The sequence below is a fragment of the Protopterus annectens genome, chromosome 6.part0 (assembly GCF_019279795.1).
Source record: "Protopterus annectens isolate FY-2018-M chromosome 6.part0, PAN1.0, whole genome shotgun sequence".
NCBI classification, from domain to species: Eukaryota; Metazoa; Chordata; order Ceratodontiformes; family Protopteridae; genus Protopterus; species Protopterus annectens.
This window is the reverse complement of record NC_056737.1, coordinates 474,578,520-474,592,991: the sequence shown is the minus strand read 5'-3', so window position 1 is coordinate 474,592,991 and position 14,472 is coordinate 474,578,520. Positions and strand designations below refer to the sequence as shown.

The 14,472-nt window shown below is 39.3% G+C and overlaps 1 protein-coding gene across 1 annotated transcript in view; it reads left to right on the top strand.

The window, feature by feature from the left end:
- Positions 1-1,902: 1,902 nt before the first annotated feature.
- CHP1 (calcineurin like EF-hand protein 1) overlaps positions 1,903-14,472 on the top strand; it is a 234,686-nt gene continuing 222,116 nt past the window's right edge. The window contains exon 1 of the mRNA XM_044074206.1: positions 1,903-2,141. Coding sequence (XP_043930141.1) covers positions 2,075-2,141 — 67 coding nt within the window. The 5' untranslated portion in view covers positions 1,903-2,074. The remainder of the gene's footprint in view (positions 2,142-14,472) is intronic.

Genomic DNA, 14,472 nt, shown 5'->3' with positions numbered 1-14,472 from the left:
AGTTCACCCCTGGGATTATGTCTGGGGCACTGCTCGATAAAGGGGCAGGAATTTAACAATACATGGGTGCCAAAAGCCAATACACTGTTGGCTAGGCTTGCTTTGGTCCTTGGGTCGTTAGCTTAGTAACTACCTATGTTCCTCTTAAAGTCAGACCAGTAAATGATGCATAATTTATCGGATGAATAAACTAGACCTATACAGAGACAACCTAGCACTAACTTTAAGACCTTATATTGTGAAAAATGATAAAGTGATCCTCTTTCTGGCCACCCCCTATGATTTTTAATGCTTGAAAGTAGAGAGATAAGGTCTTCTACTTCTTCTGATACTGGGTGTGTGGATGAAGGATGCACATACTTCTGAAACTCTTAGAGCAAGAAATCTGGACAAATTCTAAAATAATGAGTGGAGGAAGACCCAAAATAGGGACTTCTTTAAAAAATATATATTGCTCTTATCAATGTATAATCTATTTAGGATGAAAGCATTTGAGGGATTTATATTAGAACACTACAGCGAAGTAGCAAGTCCTGCCTAAACCCCGCCCACCATCCAGTAATCAGCGACATCTTAGAAAAGCTAAGTAATATTCATACCGATGGTGGTATGATTGAACATTCATTGTCTATTCATAGTTTACCCTTTTCCTCAATGTAGTGCGATCTCGGAGTTGGTATATTTTAAACTGTGCGAAAATGAACAAAAAAAATACCCTGTCAATCATGCATCTTTTCCATGCCACACACGCCCGTTTCACGCGTCAATCGCTGAAACCACGCCCACTTATGCGCAGACCGGCGTACGAGCCCATTTAGTAGTGTTAGTGTACATTTTTCTGGAAGCTATGACGTCTGAAACTCAAATGTTTGTCAGTATTCATTGACTTCAGTCCTAGATAATTTGCCAGAAAAACACACATTTTATGAGGAGTACACCAAAAAATATGAAGAGAAATCCTGCAAAAAGCATGGACAATTACGAGATATATATAGTATGCGTTAGGCCGTACATTTCGCAGCAAAGGCTTACTCTTAAAGGGACATGACATCAAATTTCACGGACTACAAAAATACACGGAAAGCACGTTAAGGGGTTACTAATACTGTACCACGCCGCAGCTGGTAAACGCCAAGGTAACTAACATATCCTTTTCATGGTGCAATCTCTGAGCTGCGTGGCGTGTTTGAACGAAACATCACATGAAATGGGCACTTTCAAATCCCAGGTTGCTTAAATGTACGGTGAAGAAAATGTATTAGTAGTATTTTGGGGTGGGGGATATCCTGTGCATTTCCGTGGGGTCATACAAAGCCTCCAGGCTCCAGCATTAGTAATTATCGCCCCAAACAGTTTCCGTTCTGGCAATCAGTAGTGCTTACACCCTCCACTTGTTACCTCTCAAATGCTGAGAATTAAATATCACGATAGCAGTGTTTTTTTTAAAAATAATAGTAGGGGTCAGGGGATCAGAAAGATTAGTGTTTTTAAAGATCTACAGATACTGCACCCTATAGTTGCTGTTAAATGCGATTTATTCATGTTTTGCTGTTCTTTAATAATATGTGAACTCTTAAAGAGGCCCTGAGTTTATAGAAAGTAAATCTGTGATGGCTAAAGTTAAAGCTGAGGACAAAAACATTTAAGTATTCCTAAAAACTCGTACCACACAACAGGAATAACCATAGCCTGTATTTTTCTCAAATAATGGTTTCAATTAAGAAGAGGTAAGCAATCCCAGATTTAGAGAGACTCTACCTACAGCCCTTGGAACTCAGCAGGTGCCAAACCCACCCTTTAGCTGGGGGCGGTCTGTAGTACGTCATCAAGTATTGCACTTTGTGTACTTAAGCAAATATAAATAATAAAAACTGCATAGCTGGCAAGTAGTGTGGAGCAATATATACAGCGTACGGTCTATGTGGAATTTGCCGGTGTTACGTCATATTGTTGCACGTCCAATCGGTAAAAGCTGTTGGAAAGTGCTGAGGAAGACTTATTCTCTGATCTTAACTGCTTGCACAATTTGATTTTGTTCTTGAGGTGAGGGTGTCCTGAAAAGCTACTTGAAAGGATGGGTTCACGGGCTTCTACTTTGTTGAGGGATGAAGAGATCGAGGAAATAAAGAAGGAAACCGGGTGTAAGTAATAACAGCAGAAAGCCGGTAGAAGAAGGCCTTAAGAAAGGAAAAATCCCCAAGATCAAGTTGTACCTTTTATAGTTTATGGTTGAAAAGTGTGTAGAAATGAAGCTTGTCCTTAGTGTACGGTTATACAACTAATATTAAAAATACTTTCTTAGTTTGGCGTACTAATACCCGTTAAAGTTGTAATTGTACTTAGTATTTTAGACACTTTTTGTTTACCTGTACTCTTATAAGTTTTATTTTACGTTGCTTTTTAAATGTTAATTGTGAAGGATACACCGATTAGATATGTGAGATAGCATGAAGTTTAAAGTCTAGTACGACTCGTCTAGCGCTGCTTCCATCCTAACCTGTGTTTTTTTCCGTGCTTCGTGTAGTCTCAGTATAGCCATACTATCAACTATCCCTAATTTGCACTCCTGTTTTAGCCCTGTCCCTTTTAATTCCTTCTAGAATTACTTTTGTGGTAAAAGTGGCGTATTACACTTAATGACATTAATTAGATTTTTGGACAACATTTACTTCAGAACCGTGTGTATTACTTCACATTATCTTATTTCGCCAGCGTTTCAAGTTAACAATACTAATATTTTAAAACTGTTCCTGATCTCTCTCATTTCTGGATTTGTCAGTTTCTTACGAGATTTGTCCCTGATTATGATGAGAGCTCTGGCATTAAGTGTATTATAATGACATGATTTATTTTCAAGTCGGTACCCATCTGGTTGTAGGGTTTTTGTATGTACCAGTTCTGACAGTGTTACTATTTGTTGATGTTTCACTTGCTTTGTAACTAGCAAATGTGGAACCTAGTAGTTTGCTTTGAAGATCTAATCATGGCCATAACTGTTTCTCATGCTTACAGCAAGTTTTTATACTGCTTGCATTTGGTATATGTTAAAGAATGTTAACAAATGTACAATCATCCATTTCACTATTCTTTGCTACTGATGTTTGTTAAAAATATTGACAGTTAATGTATGAGGAACCCTTTAAATGTGGGATATGGAGTTTTTAAGACTGAAAATGAGGAATGCTTCTTATAATGGGGTTACAGTTGAAAGATGCTGTTGAGGGGCGGTATAGAGTGATCATGTTGATATTTGGCTGAGTTTAGTTCCACATTTTGCTTTCTAAAGTTAATCTTTGTATACAACACAGGCTCTTTCAGTTTCTTTTCACGAGAAGGTCTAAAAGTATGTGTGTGGCCTTCGCATGCATATTGACAGCACTGGCTAGCTTCTGTAAAAATAATTGCTAATTGATTATGTAACTTGACTTTCTATTGGTTTGCAGTTTTTTTCTGTGCTTTTAGACTTTTTAGTAGAAACAATAGTATTTGTCAGGGATCTTACATTTTTCTGTGATAAGGATGTGTTTGTATAAAAATGTGCGATATTGCATGCGTAGTGTGGAGCAGTGATATTACAGAAAATAAAATGCTTGCATTGCATACAGTTGCGTACATGTCCTTGTCCTTAAATAGCTTTCACATCTAACCATAATCCAAACATCATAATATGCTTTTTCATTAAGTAGTAAAAGGAATTTGAAGCTACTGCATATGGGTTTTAGTCTGCTCGATTAGAATCTGGACTGGACACGATTTTGATTATTATTTTACCAGTTTCTCAATTTAAATATTTTTTTTTTGTTATCTTGGAAATGTGAATGAGTGAGGATATTTTGGGGAATCTTTCAGTTAGTGGAAAGGATGAAGGTCGTGAGCTTGTTACTAAGCTGTACACTGTAGTCCTCTGTTTCCTAAGGTTTTTGTCCATTCAGTTTTTATTTGTTTATATTGTTTACAAATGACCATAAATGTCTCATTTTGGAGACTGATCAAACATCTTGCACATAGCATGCATTTCTTATGAATAATATTTTTCTAATGGAAATGTGTTGCAGTTGCATCAGGCTCTCTCAAATGGTAGTATTCTGTAAACTCCTATGAATAATATTTTTCTAATGGAAATGTGTTGCAGTTGCATCAGGCTCTCTCAAATGGTAGTATTCTGTAAACTCCGTTCCTTAATCTCACTGACTTTCATTTAACAAGAGGAATATTGTCATACGTGTGAGTCCATTTTTACTAAAATTAGATCCACAAGGTGGACACTTAGTTACTGGCATTTAGTTGCAATAGCAGTACAGTACAACAGTCGTATAGGTCTAGACTTGGATGAAATGGTGTCCTAGGCCAACTTTTCAGCCCCTCCCCCCACATACAAACACATACACCCCTCTAGTCCTCCCCTCTGTTTCCCTGATCTTGGGCTCCCCATACAATGCACATTGCTTTTTTTCCCCCTCCTTTTCTCATATCTTGCCTTCCTATCAAACTTTGGGTGGCTACTTTGTAGATTTGGGTTCAAGTGTGGAAAATGCTGTGATTTTAAAAAGCCACATGCAAATGAAGCTGTGGTGCCAGGTTCTTCCTCTATTTTTTTTTTCCTCTTCATATTTTTCTCCCTGTTCAACTTTACAAGAATTTTTTTTGTTTTGATCGTAACTAAACATGTTTTATTTTTACTGGGGTTTGTAGTGTGATTTTTGTACTTCAGAATGCAGAGATAATTTAAATCCCAGGTAGATAACAAGGCATGCAAGTGCTTGAATTCATTTGTAGGATATAGGGCTTATTGATTTTAAGCTGTGATTTAAATCTGGTCAGTGTCAAAAGATCGAAAGATGAATGGTCAAAATCCGTATGATCGACTATTCAGTCCGTCAAACCATTCTGACTGAGATTACAGTACAGTAGGGATCAGGAAATTTGTCTTTTTCCCCCACTGTAGTGCGATCTCTGTGTTGGTATATGTAATTAGGGGGTGTAGGGGGCTTGCCCCCCGTAAAAGCATCGTCTATGTGTGTGCAGGCGTTTTGGCATTGTGTTTGTGTGTGTGTGTGTGTGTGTGTGTGTGTGTGTGTGTGTGTTTTTTTTTTTTTTTTTGACTGAACTGTTGACCATATGGGTTTCAACAATTTGTCTGTTTGATATTTTGACATAAATCCAATTAAATATATTCATCTTAAATTGTAAACCTTATTTGTTTAATTGGAGCATTCATCACAACATGGCACAAGCAGTCAAATGGAAGAATGATTTCTCCCTTTCTTGCCTGTAACTACTGTTGTCCTACATGGCTCAGTACTAGGCCCAATACTTTTCAACATATTCTTCAATGACCTCTACTCTACTACAGTAAATGCTATCCTAGTTTAATATGCTGATGACTCGACTGATCCATTCTATCAAATCTCTCAACTCCACGACCTTACACGGCAATCCTTCTTATTGATTTGAAATATGGCTAAATAAGTCAAAGATGTTGTTAATGCCTAAAAATAGTAAATTACTGCTCCTTACCCAAAATCACATTTCTACCGGAACAACCGTTTTCACTGTTAAGGGCAAAGCCAAAACTATGTATACGGTTGAGAGATGCTAGTAAAACTATTCCAGTATTTGTGAAAACTGGTTATGGGGCATAGAACATTGAAAAGGGTTTGACAGTAAGTATGGCAAGCTGAACATAACGGTGACATGTATCCTAGGGATGTACAGGAGCAGATCCATTGACTTGACAGGTGAAGTTATTGCGACATTTTAAATGTTTGCATTCTCAATGGGATTTTAGCAGTAGTGGGAAGCGATTCCAAAGTTTAGCTGTACTGTCTTAATATACAGAGTCATCTGCAGTATTAGATAATTTGATTATAGGTATTAGTGATTTTTCTCTCTAGTGTCTCACAGCCATATACAGAGCTTTGACATTGTTCACCTCCACCTCTTTATTTTTAATATAAACTTGCTGCAGTTTAACTTTCTGCTCTACCTAGTTCCTTCCCTTGTGTCAGTTTCTTTGAATTACTAAAAAAATTCACATTATCTATTTGACAAACCCCTAATACACCTTTCAGATGCAAGTTAATGCTCAAGTATCCTTTATGCTATAATAGTTACCTTTATTTCATATAAATGTAATCTTATCAGCAAATGTATTTGTAGTGTATAATTTTAATGCATGTTCTTATACGTTACTGAACCTCTGTTTTAAAAATGTTTGTAATGTGTTGGAGCTTTTTTTCCCCAGGTCTCTGCTGAAAAGATGTTTTACTAAATCCAGTCGGACAAAACTGGTAAACAAAAGCAAAATAAGCAGTGCTGGTCTACCATTAGCATTATTTATGTTATTTTATATCTAGTTCTTTTATTGGTTTAGTTTTTGTTAAATTAGCATTATTTGTTTCAGTGGTAACCCACACAGTAGTTTATGCATTATTTTTTCTTTTTAACTTATTTATAAACTTTACATTTGTCCATACACTGTGAGCACTGAAAGTCTTGCCCAACTTTGACTGCCTTTGATCTGTTTGGGAGGTAGCCGTGTCTTACCTGGGCAGTGACTACTACATCCTGCATGACCAGTTCATAGGTAGGTACTAGGCTATTGGCCCTAGGGCCTATATAAGCCTAGCCAAAAAGGTACCCTGGCTTTCGCCACCCAATAATTTTTTTTTCCTGTGCCCCTGTCAAGCAGAGCCACAGAAGTGATCCCTGGGGTGAATTTCCTATTTCCCATCCAGTCATCAAGTTTTTTCTTGAGTGCTAATGAGGAGCTCTGTTTGACATAGGTAGTCTGTTCCAGAGTATGGGAAGTCTCTGGGACAGGAATCTATCCCTCCAGCATGTTTTGTTTTATTGTGGTGACAAGGTTTAGGTCCCTACAGCGTGTAATTCGGAGGGATTGGGATTTCTTTAAGTGGAGCATGTCCAACAGCTCTGGGTTTGACATAGCTTTGTATGTTGGGCAGAGATCACCTCTGAGTAGGCAATATGCGACTGAGTAAAGCTGGAGTTTTTTGAGACAGTCTGCGTAGGGTATCCGTTTTGAGGCCAGTAATCCTCTTTTTGTGAGGTATTTCTGTGGCCTGTGGAGTTGTAGATGTCTTTTGAGGTACATACCAAAAGGGGTGCTGTTCTCTATAATGGGTCTAATGAGTAGAGGGGAACAATGAACTTTTTCTTCTGGATGAGAAACCTTTTGTGGTGTGTGCCATGTAGAAGGATTTTAACACCCATAAACCAAGGTGGAGGTAATAATCGGAGCTGTAGCTCATAGCAATACTTTTTCCTTAAGAAAAGTTGCTGTATGACCTCTTTTGATTCCTTTGGTACCTTTTTGAGTCTGGTTTGTGTTTGAAAATGCTAAGGCTGTCTTACTTGCGTTGATTGTGTACTCTAAAATTTGCTGTATTTAATTTTTATCAAATTGTGTATGTTGGTGTTTTTAGAATTAGAAAATTATAGTCGTGAATGTGGAGAAATATGTATACCAACTCCAAGGTAGGAGTATCTCTAACAGTCTAAAGGATTCTCTATTTTTTTTTTTTTTTTTTTTTATATGAAACCAAAGGTAATAAAAGACAAATGGTGCATGTACATGCAGTTCAACATTCACTAAAAATTGATAAACCAATATCATCATGTGCTTTGTTTATTACTGCTGCATCAAAATCTGTCCGGGGGAATCTATGGTAAAGGTGAATGTTGTATGTAAACTTAAGCTCACTGCAGGAACGGAACAGAGTAGTTAATGACATGGTGTCTGAAATTCTTTTGTGATGCATATGTTTCTGTATGACACTGGTACTCCCCACCCCCATACAAACACACACCCAGAATGGTTTAAACTATTTTTTTTTTTTCTTCTAGTGATGAACAAGGCAGAGAAGTGTACAGTGTTATGTTGGAACAGCGGAGCGAGCTTTGAGGGTGTTTCGGTATTGTGGTAGAGGTCACCTTGGAGGTTTGGCCTAAAGGCTGGCAATGATCTAGTGGTACTGTGTGCACTAACTGTTACTTTCCTTGTAGTTTAGTAATAACTGCAAGAAGTTAATATGATGTTCTTTGATGCCTCTGAAAGTCTCCCTCCTGGATTTTAGTGACCGAAGATAGAACCTCTGGTGCTATGTGGTTTTGTACCTTTCAGCCTTGTCTTGCAGGGGTCCAGGCAACTTATCTGGATTTATCTCTGAAATTGTCTTTAGAAGTTAGAGAGGGCATTATTCGGGATGAATTTTGACCATTGATTGAGCATGCATTCACAAATCTTATCCCTGGCCTTACTTGTTTTGCCTATCTAGAAGCAAGAGGGACTTCACGGAAATTGGCATCAGCAGGGAGTAGAGTCTGATTTACCTTGCAAGTCTTATGCTACATGGAATGTGTACAGAGGTGATTTCTGTAGTGCTTTACATTCATACTAGAGGTTGGTTGAGGTAAAGGATTCTTCCAGCCACAGTCAGAGGGGTTAGTATCGCAATTGCTATGTAAGTTGTATATACAATTTATATTGCCACAGAAGTGGTACATATTGTAACATTACAAAGAAATTACTGCAGTATTATGTCAGGAACATGGAGGGATGTGATGGCATACATTTACTGGTTTACTATCAAACTAACACTAGAAGGAAAAAAAAAACAAAGTTATAGAAAAACAATCCATTGGATTATAGTACCAAAGGAACAATGAAGTCTGTGACTAACGTAGAAGGCTAACTGGAAACACATTTGATTTCTCCCTCTGCAGTGACCTCTGGTAAATTTGGTGTTCCCACTTCCAAAATCCACATTTTGTACAGATGGGGCACACACACACTCTCTCTCTCCTCCTCCCCTTCTCTATGCTTCCACCTCACCTCTTTTGCTTTTCTTTGCTGCAACATGATCACTGTTTGTTTGTTTTTTTACAAGGATTTCATCTTTACCTCCTTAGTCCCTATGTTTTGCAAAGCACTATAGCAATTAATTCTTAGTGCTGCCTTCACTTCCTTTACAAAACCCATCTTTCTCTTGTCTTTAAGCTGGTGTATGCCGTTCTGACTTGAGTTGAAGTTATCTAATATTTTCTGGCTTATCTTTGTATGTGTTTGACTTGCTTATCCTCCTCTAGAAGGATTTAATAGTCTGTTAAGCTATAACAAGGCATTCTCCTTTAGTTAATTGAGTCAGCTGAAGTGTTAATAGAAAACCGAGACTGCAAAGTTTTTGCTGAATTGTTCTCTAAACATTGAGCTGTTTCTTACCAGAATCCTTTCTGTAGACCGCATACTACCTGTAGGTTTTTTTTTTGTAGTGCACCAGTTTTCTCCACCATTCTACAGACTTGCATTAGGTGAAATGGCAGCCCTTCAGATTGTACACGGGTGTTTGCTTTTTGCTTTTGTCTGTTTTGTGTCGGTGTTTCTCTTGCGGTGGTGCATGTTGTCTGCATTGGTAGGTGATGCCATGTCCAAGATTACTTGTGCTTATTTGCTGCCAGGAGAGGTTGTAGCTCTCAAGCAACTCTGAATTAGATTGAGAATAAACAAATTTGAATTTGCAAAGTGCAGTTTATACTGCTGCCAAGAAATTGGCACTTCTCTGTCTCTCTCTCTCGCATCAGAAAGGAGAATCTATTCACATACATCTGTATTCTCTAGCCTCTAGCTCACTCTCTTCACTTGTAACTGCCTTTATGATGTATTCCTTACAATGCTACTGAGGAGACTGCTGGGTCTCCTGAATTTGACACTTGTGGTTTCACTTTAACTCCTGGGGGACAGAAAGGCATTTTTGTATGAAATTCCCCTTCTGTTTCTTTGGCTTGCATGGGAAATGTCACCTGGAAAATGGGGAGAAGGATGGAAATACTTGGTGTAGGCATAAAGTAATGGCTCTCTTGCCTCCTCAAGGATGTAGTAGAGCAAGCATGGAATGTGTTTAGGTGGGTTACACTGCCCAGTCCATTCCACCTGGAATTAACACAATTTCAGAGGCAGCTTCCTTCCAGCAGGATTGTGGGCCCAAAGTCAAGGAGGTTTCTGCCAGTCTGTAGGCAAACAGCTCCACCCCTGAATCCTTTCTTGCCTGCTGTATCTGCTTGGTAGCCTGTCACTATAGCGCTAGGAAAGGACACTGGTAATAGGAGGATGAAATGTGCCTTTTAGGCTCGGACTTTTTCCTTCACTTGCCTGATAACCCACTCCTGTCAGGAAAAATCTGTAAGCAGGTGAATAGTATCTTTGCCTAACATGTCAACCAGAGGAGTAGAGGTTTTCCTTTGTAGTCTCAAGTAATGAGGATTATATTTTCCCTGGAGACTGCAGCTCAGATGCACTTGAAGGCGCTGGGATTAATGTTTAGTTGCCAATCATGATAGGCTATGCCAGACTTCACACAGAGTGCTTCAATGGACAGTCTGTATCCAGTGGTCTTGGTCTAGTCCCTAGATCTAGTTTACCATCAAATCTTGACCTCAGATGTGTACAAGTGGCACTTTAAGCATTGGATGGGTACAACAGTTTTTCTCTAGGAAATATATTTCTTTAAGTACATCTTTAGCTGCATTTGCTATAGACATGCTTGCCTTGGGTTGGGAGGGGTGCACTGCAACATATAGACATTGTAATGGAATCCAACCCCTCTGTCTACATTGTAGAAATCTATAGCTTAATTTGTCAAGTCTTTCAGGGTTTTCTGTAGCAGGGCATTATCGAAATACACATGGACAGTATAGCAGTGGCTTTGTACATAGACAGTTGTATTTTTTTGGGGGGAGGGGGTGAGGCTTGACCCCTGTGCTGAAAATCTGTTAAAGTTTGGGTCTGGGCTATGCAGTCCTACCACTTTTTGGTAGCCAGCCAAATTCTTATAGGTTACAGTTCCTTAAACTGAGACCACACTCTACCTCCTGAAGGGTTATTTGGTGTTTCGCAAAACAACCTTGCTGCAACATGTTTTAATCTCCCATTTGTGTAAATGTTTGTCTCTGTTGGAATTTATAGGGGTACTGATGTCTACAGGCATATGACAGGGTGCCTAGAGAGGAGTTGTGGTATTGTATGAGGAAGTCAGGAGTATGTAAGAGTGGCATAGGATATGTACGAGGGTAGTGTGACAGCGGTGAGGTCTGCGGTGGGAATGATGGATGTATTTAGGGTGGAGGTGAGTTTACATCAAGGATCAGCTCTGAGCCCTTGTTTATTTGCAGTGGTGATGGACAGGTTGACAGACGAGATCAAACATGAGTCCCCATGGACTATGATGTTTGCAGTTGACATTGTGATCTGTAGTGAGAGAACAGGTGGAGGAGACCCTGGATTGATGGAAATTTCCTCTAGAGAGGAATGAAGGTCAGCAGGACTAAGACAGAATATATGTGTGTGAATGAGAGGGACGATGGAGGAATGGTGAGGATGCAAGGAGTAGAGGAGGTGAAGGTGGATGAGTTTAAATACTTGGGATAAATAGTTCAGAATAATGGTGAGTGTGGAAGAGAGGTGGAGAGTACATGCAGGATGGAGTGGGTGGAGAAGTGTCAGGAGTGATTGGTGACAGACGAGTACCATTAAGAGTGAAAGGGTAGTGAGACCAGCTATGTTGTATGGGTTGAAGACAGTGGCATTGACAAAAAGGCCAGAGTTAGAACTGGATGTGGCAGAGTTAAAGATGTTTTGCACTGGGTGTGACGAGGGTGGACAGGATTAGGAATAAGTATATTAGAGGGTCCGCCCAGGTTGGAAGGTTTGGCGACAAAGCCAGAGAAGCAAGATTACATTGGTTTGGACATGTGCTGAGGAGGGATGCTGAGTATATTGGGGAAAAAGATGCTAAGGATGAATCTACCAGGTAACAGGAAAAGAGGAAGGCCTAAGATGAGGTTTATGGATGTGGTGAGAGAGGACATGCGGGTGGTTGGTGTAACAGAGCAAGATGCGGAGGACAGGAAGAAATGGAAGCAGATCTGCTGTGGCGACCCCTAACGGGAACAGCTAAAAGAAGATGTCTAAAAGTGTTTTTTTGGACTTGACCGCCCCCTTTCCCTCCTTGATTTTCATCCAGAAAGCCCAACTGCACAAAGGAGCCCTTTTTATCCCCTTAATGGGCTAGTGAAATGTGATTTGATTTATTTATTTTTATTTGCAGTTTAACCTGGAAAGTCCATTGGACCAGTATGAGCCTTTTTTCAATGGAGGCCTTGGGAGAAAAGCTCCATGTACATACATAACAGAAACTACCAGCAGCAATCGCAGCAAAATTAATACGTATTACAAAACTAAGTTGGTTATTACAAACAATTTTGCATGACATAAAAATAAAATAACTGTATAGTATGCCAAACTTATACGTTTATGGTCCGTTAAGCATTAAGATTTCTGGGAGGTAGGTAGCATATAGGATTTAAAGTGGAAAAAAAGGAAAGTAGGACATTAACGGAGTCAGAAGGGAAAATAGGATTCCTGAGTGCTGGGTACAGTTTTGAGAAGGTATACTTTGATGGCTGTGCAAGTATAGCATAGAGATATGTGGGATGAGAGCAGGAGCACTGCCATTTAGAAGACCAATGAGAGTGGATTAAGGTTTTAAAAGTAGAGGGGTTCTGGGTAGTTTGAATATGGGGAGGAAGTGAATTCCATTTCTGTGCTAGGGAGAAAGATAAAAGAAATTGGCCAGGAGTGCGTAATGGTTTATACACTTCAAATAGGTCTATTTATTAGACCCTGAAGGGTTGGACAGGAAGGTACATGGTAAGGTTGGAGGAGAGAGATGGGCATTGAGAAGGCAAGCCTTCATGGGCAGTGGAGAGTTGAATGTAAGAGAGGTAGTTTGGGAGCTCTAGCCAGTTTGTGTAAGGAGTCACAGTGGTGAGAGATTTGGTACTTGTAGCAAACTTTTAGATTTATTGCAGCAGGATGCCACTTTGGTTTTAAGGGTGGCTTGAAGATTGGATGAAGATGGGTGCCCTGTACATGAGAGGGGAGGGGGTAGGTAGAGCGGATAAGTTTAGTTGGAGGTTAGATAGTGATTTTGGAGGTAAAACATACCAGGTTTCTGGTGAATTTTCTTAATGTTAATTTGAAGGTGAATGTCAAACTTTAGTTTGCCAATAAGAGTTCTTAGAAGCTTGATATGGGGGACTACTACTATCTGGAGTAATATTTTGGCTTATTGTGGAGGAGGAGTTTTTCTATTTTGTTGTTTTAGATGGGGTGAATATCAGGAGTTTGGTTTTGGATGAATTGAGAGCTAGGTGATTGTTTAGCATCCAAGCCTGAGTTACTTGCAAGAGTGTTGGGAGTGATTCAGCAGAGCAAATGATCATAGAGTTGTTAGAGTATTGGACGAGTTTGGCAGTTGAGATGCATGAATGGAAATAATTTATGAAGATATTGAAGAGTGAAGAGCCCAGTATAGAACCTTGGGGGATGCCTGTGAGGGTGTCTTGGTAGGAGGAGGTACAGTTATTCCATGTAACTGCCTGGTTGTCTATCTGAGAGGTAACTGTAAACCCAATTGATAGTTTGGGAGGAAAGATTTAAGGTGAGAGAGCTTAGACAGTAGTGTTGTCTTTCGGCTTTTTCCCGGTTAGGGGTTACCACAGCGGAACTCTGGTCTGCTAATGATTGGCAGTTGATTTTACGTTCTTAGTTGCCAGCCCTAACGCACAACCTTCAACGAAGGTACGCCCATTCATGCATGTCTCCATGCAGAAGACGCTCTAGCTGAGAGTCGAACCGGTCAGCGTCTTATTGTGAGGTGACAACGCTACCGCAGCACCACCACCGCGGATAGAGCTTAGACAGTAGTAAGGTATGGGAAATGGTATTGAAAGCCTTGGATAAGCCCTAGGAAAAGGGAAGATATTATATTTCCTGTGTCGCAGGCACAGATGATATTGTCAGGGAATGATATGGCTGTGGTGGTACTGTGACTAGGTCAAAAACCATGTTGTGTTGGGGTAAGGAGATGGATTGTGTAAAAGGTAAGAGTTGTAGGGGAATACATTCAGATATTTCTAGAGTATAAATGGATTGTTAGACTTGAAGCGGATAGGGCACCTGGACTAAACAATATAATTGTTAAACCCGTTTTAATTGCTAGACAGAAACAGTATAAATGATTTATAAAGCTTATGATGAACATTTAAATGCTTAAGAAGTTAAGTAGTAATGTATATAGACTAGTATTTTAATGTTGATTACTTTTGTAATTTCATTGGGGGCTGTCGTGATATTTTATATAAAAATGGTGTTTTTTAGTGTAATGTTTGAATATTGAAGAATGGTTATCTCCCGAATTATCTTAATAAAGTGAGCGTTTTTCTACTCATTCGTTTCTTCTGTTGAGTTAAGATTAGAACGTTTGATAGAACTAAACTACAGGTGATCTGGTTTGTTTATTTATTTATATATCCCATGCCCTCACCAGCCAACTTGAAGTTGGATGGGATGTGTCTGTATTGGAACATAGTTTTAATTTATTGCCATTTTTTATA